The following is a 10884-nucleotide window of genomic DNA, read 5'->3' as shown; positions in this document are numbered from 1 at the left end:
TTTATGCTTATTTATCTATCAACTTAAATTTGTTGAAAACATAAAACGTATATTTAATAAGGTATGTGAAAGCATTCCGATTTGATAAGCAAATTCAACACTGGATTTAGATTTGATGCTATCCCTGACCTGCCTTCATCCGAAGGCAACAAAAGAAAAACAGGGACAACATCTGAATGCAGGTCGTACAAACATTGCCCTCTACATCACTGCCCCCAGAGGGTAACCAAGTTCAGAAACGTTAACCCCGCTTTTCATCACTGTCTCTCTCTCCGCTTCTCTCCCTTCCTTCAGTCTCTAACACGTCTTTTCTGTTTCCCCTGTGGAGTGTTACACTATCATGTCTGGATTGCTTGTTTTTGTCTGTGAGATCAGGCTGCAATGCTGATTTCCATTTCTGCAGTTGAGATGACACTGACCGAGGAAACCCAAAACTATGATGTATATTTTATTTGGCTGCACTGCTGTTTATTTATAGTGAGACGCAGAGTCTCTCCCCATTTTTCATCCCAACTATCATTGTCCCCTCTCTCTCTGTTTCTCTATCTTTTACACACACACACACACACACACACACGCACACACACACACAGGGTGTACATCAGCGGCAGATGAGGGAGGGGGGTGAGGGAGGTGGGGAGGGTGCGAGCGAAGCAGGGCTTTAGAAGTGCTGAGCCCAGGAGATGAACACGTCTACAGCAGGACAACACACACTCACAGCCACACACAACAGCACCTGTTAGTCTGCCTGCTTTGGTCACAGCAGTTTACACAATAAACAGGTCATCTGGTCCGCTCTCGCAGGCACGAGACAGAAACAGGGGGGGGGGGGGGTGTTGTTACAAAGTGACACAACTGTTATGCAAACTGTTGTGTGCATGTGTGTGCAGAGGCTCAATGAGCTCTGTTGCCTTTCAGCTAGAAGTATCCAGGGAGCTTTTCTGCATAAAGGTTCCTTGTGCTCCTGTCCATGTGGCCACTCATAGTTCAAAGACGTCCATGTGAGGTGGATTGTAGACATTGAATAATAGTTTAAAATAAAAATATGTATTATTATTTATGTATTTTAACTAATGATATCCTAATAACTAAGGATACTATATATCGTGTGTACTTTACATTTTTGCTGATGATTTTTGAATACTGAGTACTTTTGTTTTTCATTTCTGATGTATTAATCTTACTGTTCCAGGCAGCATTGGTTTCCATTCATGGAATGAAACTGTATGTAAATCAATTAGCAGACTATACTTTCTCAAGTTGAGTAATCTTGTGTCACTGCTCCATTATCATTGCCACTTGGTAAAAGTCTGCAGTGCTTGGTCCTTTAAAGCCCTTTAGAATCTAGTACAGCATAAAGTGTGTTATAGCTAAACAAGTCCAGATGCCCAATGTTTTCTTCATCATTTCTCACTGACAATGCTTTGTTCCAAGATGCCAAAATCTTCCAGAATGTGTGTGCAGTCAGAGTTTTGTCAGAGAGGAAAATGTTGGAGATGATGAGGGAAATTTTAGACTATTTTGGATCCACAGTGGAGTCGTTTGGCTTGAGGTGCTTGGATTATGCTGCAAAAGCTGTCCCGAGAAATCCGACAATATTGCTGTAGGAACATGGTCTTATTGACTAAATAAGTTTGAGCGAAGGCTCATAAAACTGTGACGAGTAACTTGTGTGCTTTGTGAAGGTTCAAGGATATTTGTTGTTTAACATTTAGATTGAACTCTTGCTGTTCAGTCTGTCCACAGGTATGAATGTAAGTTGGTGAATAGTTTCTTGGATAGACTGGAGGTGTCCCTTGCATTTGCCCCAATGTATGTTGGTATATTTTCTATTTTCTCAGGCAGTATTTTCATTTAGACTATGGGATGTGGCTTGTCTTGCCCAGTAAATCTCTCTCTGCACTGTAACTTGCTCCTATATTACACTTTTGGATTACGCATCTGTTTTAAACAGACCGGCTGGTCAGGAAATATTTTGCTTACTCTTAAGGCAAACAGGCTTTTTTAGAGGAATGGATGTTGGATCCAGGCCAGCTAAAATAATTTATTTATAAAAGTTTTTTCTTTTGGATTGCTGCTGTCTGACAGACTTATCGTCTTTCAAAGGGCTGATTAATGTTTGATGTCTGGTAGTTTGTAGCAGTTTAACTGAGCCGGAGGGGAATGAAGCCAGTGTGTAGGCTGTCAAAACACTATGTGTCAATGAAATTCAACAGTAGTGTCTCTTAGAGTCTGATTTGTGAATTATCACTGTTGAAGCCTAGAGTATGCAGTAGCTTAGTTGGGTGAAAATCATAGAATATGGAAACATATTCATGCTATTTAGTAGATATTTCTCTACAACCTACATTTGTCTCAGTAACCTCATCAAAAGAGTTTATCAATCTTTTACAGTTGTTGCCATTGTCAAGATTTTAACCCTAATTCATAGTGTTGCTGAAATGTATAACGTCACTGTAAGAAACTTAGCGTGAAATTCACAGTAATGAACTGGCAGCAACTGACAAGTAACTTACTGTTCACAGTCTCCTAAAGCTGCTTTAAGAGGCTTTCAAATGGTTAAGTACAAGTAGTTCAAGTACCTGTCCTTTAATTTTCCTACTTTAGTAACTCAAATGTAATCTTTGTAAGCTTTTTTGGGCAGTGATTGGTTGATTTTACTTTTGCTTTTAGAAGTTATCAGCTTGTTTTCCTGTGCTCAATGCCTTCCCTGTGAGCAAGAGAGTCTTTCTCTTTCTCCAAAGGAGACCTCTAAGTATCTCAGAGAGAGACCTCCAAGTATCTGCTGGTCAGCAGAAGGAGGGAATGTGATAGTGACAGGTGCAGCCACCTAAAATAGGAGAGGAGTGGAGGGGGAAGGCCCAGAGTGGAGTGGTAGAGGTAATGGAAAAAGGGAGAGAAAAGAGGACGGCAATGAAATAATAACAGAACAGAGAGAAAATATGGGTGAGAAGAGTACATTGAAAGATGTAAAGTGGAATGAGAGTGAGAATGATAAAGAGAAAGAGAGACAGCAGCAAAAGCAGAATGTGAAAAAGACACTCGACACTCTTCTGTGTGCAGTTGAAAGATTTATCGGCAATAATTCAATGCAGCACGATAATTTTTCTGGCTCAAGCCACCTATACTTTTTATACTTACATAACATAACTGAAAAACTCAGTCATCCATACCACATTGGACTTATAACTCAGAGCAGAGACACACATGTACAGATAGACAGATACTCATAGGACTGTAATGACGCATTATTGCAGCTGTATGAAACATTTTCTCATTTTGCATGTTTTTTTTTCACAAGCATGTAGCCTGTGTTGTTTAATCTTTATAGATTAAATAATTGTTGCTGTGTTGTCTGGTGTCCCACTGTCAGCCCGTCTGCAGGGACTTTCTCTCTAATGTTGCAGCTACAGAAATCAGCAGCCTGAAGCTGGGAGCAGAATACATTTCATAAACACTTTTACCAGTAAGATGGAAACTTAAAAGTTTGGATTTTACACAGCACCTGAGTAGGAATAAATTAAGTCTATTGTATTGTGATACAAAAGCAGTGGGAACGAAGCTTCTTCTTTGATGCAACAGAGGAAAAGTTTTTTAAAAGTGAACATGTTAATGTGAAAGTGTGTATCAGTGTCTCTGATAGTTGTAAACATTTCGTAATATTTGTATGGGTTGTATGGTTTGTGTGTCATTACACAGGTTTGAGTACATTTAATGGACTGTAGGGTTATCATACCATGTCAGGCCATCGGTGATCCTGTGAGCCCTTAACGGTAGTGAAATGACAGAGAAAAAGGCAAGTTACATGAGTACTCAATGTATGGTACATTGGGATACTACCACCAAAATAGACTATTCACCTCGCGAATCTCAATGCTGTCAGGTTGCACCTAAACAGTTTTTTCTACATTGTTAAATACAAAAGAAAACGAACTGTGGTCCCTCTTAACCATCCCTCCTGTCAGCTTCTAATGTCTGGAAAGACAGTAAAACCTGTTTTCTCAGTCTCCTGGAATGGCAGTAGTAGTTGTCTGCAAGAAAAAGTGTAACTTGTCCAGTGCTAAATCTGTATCTGTTGACACTGTGGTGAGTTAAGGAGATGGTTTGGCTATTTTAGAGGTGAAATGTAAGAGATGGTGTGTAGGCTTGGTGTTTACTGTATGTAACCTAAACTCTCAGCCAGACCTTTATATTCACACTTGGTGACTCTTGTCATATCCTCAGGCAGCACAGACCCATAACCCATCTAATCCATCTACAGTGTCAGGTGATGGGCTGGACCTTTTATCAGGACAACGAAAAGGGTCTGACCTTAAAACACTTTAGAGGCATTGATTCTGAAAAAATAACTGTTTCGTAAAAATGAAGTAAAATTAACCTTTACAATCTTGAAGAGAGTGATGATACAAGACTGAAGAAAGATGCAAAATAAGGTTCAGAGAGAAAAGAGATATTTTCCATAAGGGAGAGGAGGAAACATGAGCATGATTTAGGAGAATGAGGGTGCCACAAGGCTCTTCAGACTGCAGTCTGCGATGAAGGATCCTGATTGTGCACCTGTATGGTCTCTTTATAGTTTTCAAAGGGAAACCCCATAACCACTCTCCACTCTTCCTTATTGAACTGTTTCTCTCCTCCACCCACATACTGTGCAATGTGCTGTCCCTCACTCTTTTTATGTCTGCAGAAATATAATCAATGTCCTGAGGCGGCCTGCATCAGCACACTTTGATCAGAGCATCAGGCAGAAACCTGGACCGTAAAGAAAGAATGTTATTCAGAGTGATTTGATGACGGGGCTGGCTTTCAGTGGCACGGACGTATTGAGATGAAAATATTCAGAAATCAGTCACGAACTGAAATAAAGACAAGTAAATAAAAAAACATGATTTGTATTTGAATGCCTGTTGATTCCATTGTGAAAAACCATTTGACTCAATGGGATAAATATAGGTTTACAATGCGATTTTGAATACTGTCATTATCAAGATAATGCTATTATAAATATTTTGATATATCTGTTGACCATATCAAACATGTATTAAAGAATATATACATATATAAATATATAAGAAAATACAGACTAGAATAAAAATAGCTTTTTGTCATAAAAACGACATAGTTTTATGTTTGTGTCTACTGGTCACGGGCCATGTACCACTTTTGCTTGTGTTTTCTTATGGTGATGAGGACAAAGGTTTAACACTGTTGATGTTTTCTAAGAATCTTGTTTATTGTACCAACATGCGGTATAAAGTCAAGCCAGGAAATTAACTTTTTGGACACTACAACAGTGACGAGTGGATATTAAAGCCTCCAGCTCCAGTTTCACAGTTTTGCACAACCTCATTCATTTTTGAACAGTCAACACGTCCTGAATGAGCTGATAACCTGCAAGTGGAGAAAACAAACCTCCCAACCACAGTTAAAAATGTATCAGCACTTAGCTGGATGCTTGTGCTCATTTCCCATCATAGCATCAGTTGAGACAGTGTTAAAATGTCCCACACCACAGGTTACCAGATAAACTGACCTTATCCCTCTCACTTGGAGACCATGTATATGTCCAAGGCTCTGTAGCCCCACCTGTCTCTCTGAATTTGACGGAATCCTCCATAAACAGTGTCACTGCATGCACACCAAACTACACAATCTAACACGCTATCTGCCCACAACAATATCAGCTAGAATAGCATCTCTGTGCCCATCCTGTCCTACCTCTTACTTTAGCAGAGCATGAGAGAATAGGAGTGAGGGGATATCTCTCACCATTTCGCATCTGTTCGCTTGTTTGCTTCCTGTTTGGGGCGGGCAGCGTGCCTGCTTGTCTGGGGAACCCTGGCTACCCTCTGTCTGCATGTGCACCATCAGACGGCCCTAGAGAATATACAAAGGTGTCTGCTTTCAGGCGCTATCTGTGCCTCTGGCTGTAAATCTCTGCTGCATTACACACCTCTATTTGCGCAGACCAGTGTGTTTGTTTGTGTAACTGTCTGTCAGTTTACATCCAATTGTCTCTACCTCAACCTCTGACCCCGAACATCCACATAGCCCAGATGCTTTAGCCGCCAAGTCCAAACATGGTTTGGCTGTAACCCTACACCCACCATGTTGATGGGGCATCAAATGTGTTTCATGCACACGTCTTTGCCCACTGCCCAGGTACACGATCAGTGGGTCAGCACATCCTGGCTTTCACTCAATGCTGCCTACCTGTCTTGGCTCCGTCAGATGCTTTCATGTGAGATGAACAAATAATCAGGAGTTGTGGTTGTCTTACAATAAAGTGCCAGGTGCACATCCTTCAAATCCTGAAATCTATTCATGTAAGGGTGAGCTAAGCCCAAGGGTTTGTGTGATCCCCAACTCAGCTTTTCACGTGGTCAAATTGGAAGTGATTCACACAGTGTGACTCTTGGAAGGACACAGCTCTGTAGTTGCTGATGCACTTGACAGAGTACTGTTATAAATCTGAGAGCCCGAACATTCAAGTGGAATAACAGGTCCAGCCATGTACCAGCAAAGTGCTGGCAAACGCTGGCTGTGTTTGTCTTGTGCTTGTTGTCATACTTAACCGGTTAAATCTGTAAAATACTTGGTAAGTTGGATTTGAAGAATGAACTTTGACTTTGTTTGTAATTTGTTGTATGATGTCCACAGATCCAAAAATACCCCGTTTTATTATATTAAATAAATATTATATTTATGGCTTCCCACAAACATCTCTTACCATGAGGATTCGCAATTTGTTGTGAAGTTTGTCAAAATAATAATAATATATAAAATAATAATAGCCCTTGTTTTTATAGCACTTTCAAGAACATGTTTACAAAATGATTTGGATAAAGATAAAGACGGTGAGATAAAATATTCTCTGCAACTTTGAGGCCAAGGCTCTGTGCTTGTCTAGTGCCTGAACCCTTGTGCTCTCACAGTCCTCCTTTGGCTCCTCTGCCTTTTTGATCTTGCCCACAGAGGTGGAGTGATTGAAGCAGAGTAAGTCTGCCATGTGAGACTGTGGCTGTGAAAATAGATGGAAGCCATCGGTTAGGACTCCTGTATAATGTTGGGGCATATATCGTCTACAGTTGTCATCTGATCGCACATCTTGTCTTGGCGCAATGAGTCACTCGGCTACTTCAGTCTGCTTTTAGACACCCACAGGCTCAGCCCTATCTCCTTAATGGGGACTGTCGTCTGAGTCTATATGCACTTTCCCCAAAACATGGCCAGTTTAGCCCATTTTACTCTTCTCGCTCTGCCCAGTTCAGCTGAGCTTTTTCTGTGACCCTACAGCTTCTCTGCTGTGATGCCTGGTCTCAGAACAGTTATAATATATGTTCAGTCCTGATAAACAAAGGTCCATGTCATATTCGTGCATATAGCTACTGGAAGCTCAGCTTTGAAGTTGTGTGAGTGGTAGATGTTGTTGTACGAGGGAGTGGGAAAGATGTTCCACCACTGTTTTAACATTATTGAGTACTTGATCTCTCTTTTGCACAATACCTCTGAGATTCACTAACTTTTCTAAAAAGTTGTGTTTGTGTGGTCCACGTACAGTTTTAGTGAAGGAGAGAGGGCACATTGCTCCACTTTCCAGAGTGCAAAGCAGGGAACGCGAGGACAGGACAGAGGAGACATTTCAAGGCTGAGGAGAGATAGATGATAGCCCACAGCCATAGGCAGAGGGGACACTCTTCAGCCAAAGAAACCCTAGAGGCCTCTGGGTATAAGAGAGGAGTAGATGTTATGAGGTACCTGATCTGCATCACTTTCCATAGACACAGACATGCAAACTGCTGCCCACGGCCTCGCTTTAAAGTGCCTGCCTATTCTCCTAAACACTAAGTCATGACACATCAGTGGTGCTGAATCACCAGGGCAAGACAGCGAGCAGGTCAAGAACGAATGATTCATTAGTTGTTAGAAGAGGGGAGAAAAGTCAGGATTGTGTCCAGAACTGTAGAGAGGAATATCAGTCAGGTTAAGTGATCCACTTACATAATGACTGAGTAGAAGGAACAGCTGGGAATGCTGAGTGTCAGGTGTGGGTTTCAGAGGGGAGGGGGTGTTTATCGCTGTATTTACACCACACTCTGGAGGGTCCAGGCACTGACGAGGAGCAACAAATTACTGTCTGTTAACATTCTGCTTGTGGAATTGAGTTGTGTGCATCTATTGTGTCGGCCCTTACTGGGAGGAGCTGTTTTCAGTCTTCTCAACTGGCCATTTAAAAGACCAAATCAGTGTTTTTGCCTCTTTTTGCTTCTTATTCACAAATTGTGTTACTGCTGACCATTTTACAAATCATTGAATTTCAGATTGTTGAATGCATTTTTTCTACTTTGCAGGCAGCCATTTGTTTTTATTCAATTCCATATGATCAAAGTTCAAAGTTCTTTTATTGTTGTTTGGTGTGCCGTTCAAATCGATCTGAAAAGTCATCACTGCATTACCTTACAATGACATAGCTTTGACAGAAATTAATGCAAACGTTCACTTTGATTAGATAACTAAACTATGTTCCAAGTGTTTGCTGTTGTAGATGAAGTTAAAGTTAGAAAATGCATCCACAAATCTGTAACAGTACAGCATGATTTGCAAAAGTGCAAAGTATTAGTGATTTATGATTATAAATCTGGGTGAGAAACAGGTATCCAATCTAACAGAGATGATGGTTGAACTCTGGTAGGTTCAGTAGTAGAGTTAAAGTATACATAAGATATAACAACAGTCCCCATCAACTCAGAATTTTTAGTCATTGTGTACTGTACAAGTGCCTATTTTTATTGTAGTCTACTTTTCTATTATGTGCTGTTGGCAAGTCTTCCTCTTCTGCACTCCTTACGGAGCATGTCACTTTAGTCCATAAAAGGTCAGTATTGTATACAACAATGCCTGCACCAAATGTCAAGTCAAGCCAGTTTTGTTCAAGAAATGCTATAAAAAATGTGAAAAAGCAGGCATAGCAAGGACAACCAGCAGCAAAAATCTGATCTAAGGGAAATAAGTGTGTGGTTGAAAACCCAAATAAGTAGTGAAAACCCAAATAAGTAGTAGGCCAGTGAATAAGTGTGTTTCTAAGTGTTTGTTTGTGTTTTGTGTGCAGGATGACCAGGTCTGTTTGCAGTGCACTGCATCCGTCCTGAAGGAGCAGATTAAGCTATGTCTGTCCTGCGAGGGCTTCGGGAACCGTCTCTGCTTCCTGGAAACCACATCCAATGCGCAGGTAAAATGCTGGTACCCTTCCTCTCTTTTGTTTGTCCTGTACTGTATGTAATCTTAATTTTATCAACTTTGTGTGCTGTTTAAATGTTTGCAGAATGTGCCCCCGGACTTGGCCATATGTACCTTCATTCTGGAGCAGTCCCTGTCGGTCCGCGCTCTGCAGGAGATGTTGGCCAACACGGTGGAGATGACGGATGTAAGACTCAAAAACAGAAATAAAGAAATGAGATATAGATAGAGAAATATAAGGAAAGGGGATTGAGACTTCATTTTTGAGATGTGAGCGATAGAGTAGGTGCTTTAGAGGAATATGTACGGTGGCCCTGAGAGCTCAACGCACTGCAACTTAAAAAAAAACACATGCAAATAGACAAAACACAAGCAAATTAAAGTTCAATTTGACAACACATGCATAGCATTAGCTAAGCTTAGCACAAAACCACCTGGAGGCTCAAAGGTGCCCTCCAAAACTGTCCCTTTTACTTGTTGTACCTTGTGCAATATTAAAAACATGTTGAAATAACATTTAACAAATCTAGCCCACACTTTGGATCTATTTTCTGACAACAACAACTGCATCTTTTTTGTTTGTAGTTTGTAGCTTTGCATTCTTATTAGATTGCTGTCTAACATGATATAACATGTAAATAAGACTGTTTTGGAGTTATTTGAAGACATATTGAGTCTGTTAGCCTAATAAGGTGCAGGATCTTTCTCTGTTTTTGACTTATATATATATTTGCTATTGATCCTATCATGTAACTGTGGGTAAGAGGGCAACCTAGCATATTTCCTAAAGATAAGATTTTAAACCATCTTTAATCTGCTTTTAAACCCATATTTGTAACACATTTTGTATTCCATTTCATACATATACTAGATTTAGCTTTACAGACGATAAATAAGGGTTTTATGTGTTTCACAGCTGAAAATATATGCCTGTTTTTATTTACTAACAGTACTGAAAACTGTAACAGCACCAACATGTTAGTCCATGTATTCAAAGATTTTTGTTTAGTGGGGCTATTTTTTTGTCCACCTATGGATCGCAGACTGGACCTTTTAAAGATAAATGCAATAATTCTTGTTTGGCTTTGAAGTTCATCATAAAACATACTGTACATCATGATCCTTCAGTCTATGTCAGCATCATAGATGGACTTTTTCTTTGCTTTTATTTTATTATGATTTTTTTGTATTTGTTATCTGACACCCCCTCCCCTCCCCTTCCCTTCTTGCTCTCTGCCAAGCAGGCAGTCGATTTGGACAAATGGGTATGTCTGTTAACATGTCTTATTTTCTGTAACGTGTTTCCCAACCAACCTGGCAACTGTCCTTGTTCCTGTCCTGTTGCCCACTGGATGTCCTATTGAATGAAATAGTGCTGTATCATTCACACGTCTCAGTTCATATCCGTTTAGCCCTCACCCCGAGGTGGTGATTGCTGTACACCTATCATTAATTTTTAGGTACAGTAACTGATGGAGTCCGTGTAAACAAGTCCGTTGTCTTTAAATGAATCATTTATGCTGAGCTCTTTATCTACTAAAAACTGCATAGTTATCGGTAAGAAAAAAAAAAAAAGCTTTATTGAAACATTTGGTTTGATTTGACTAAAATTGGCTGAATCTGCAGTTTAAGGCTGTGTCAAGGCTG

The 10884-nt window shown here is 40.3% G+C and overlaps 1 protein-coding gene across 1 annotated transcript in view; it reads left to right on the top strand.

Annotated features, from left to right (window-relative positions):
* Positions 1-611: 611 nt before the first annotated feature.
* Positions 612-10884, top strand: part of ryr1b (ryanodine receptor 1b (skeletal)) — a 62363-nt gene continuing 52090 nt past the window's right edge. Inside the window, exons 1-5 of the mRNA XM_070905212.1 lie at positions 612-633; positions 4829-4848; positions 9110-9229; positions 9323-9424; positions 10482-10502. Of these exons, the coding sequence (XP_070761313.1) occupies positions 612-633; positions 4829-4848; positions 9110-9229; positions 9323-9424; positions 10482-10502 (285 nt within the window). The remainder of the gene's footprint in view (positions 634-4828; positions 4849-9109; positions 9230-9322; positions 9425-10481; positions 10503-10884) is intronic.

Source organism: Enoplosus armatus, chromosome 5, assembly GCF_043641665.1.
Source record: "Enoplosus armatus isolate fEnoArm2 chromosome 5, fEnoArm2.hap1, whole genome shotgun sequence".
Taxonomy (NCBI): Eukaryota; Metazoa; Chordata; class Actinopteri; order Centrarchiformes; family Enoplosidae; genus Enoplosus; species Enoplosus armatus.
Note: the sequence above shows the minus strand (reverse complement) of the source record. Positions and strands in the feature narration are given on the sequence as shown.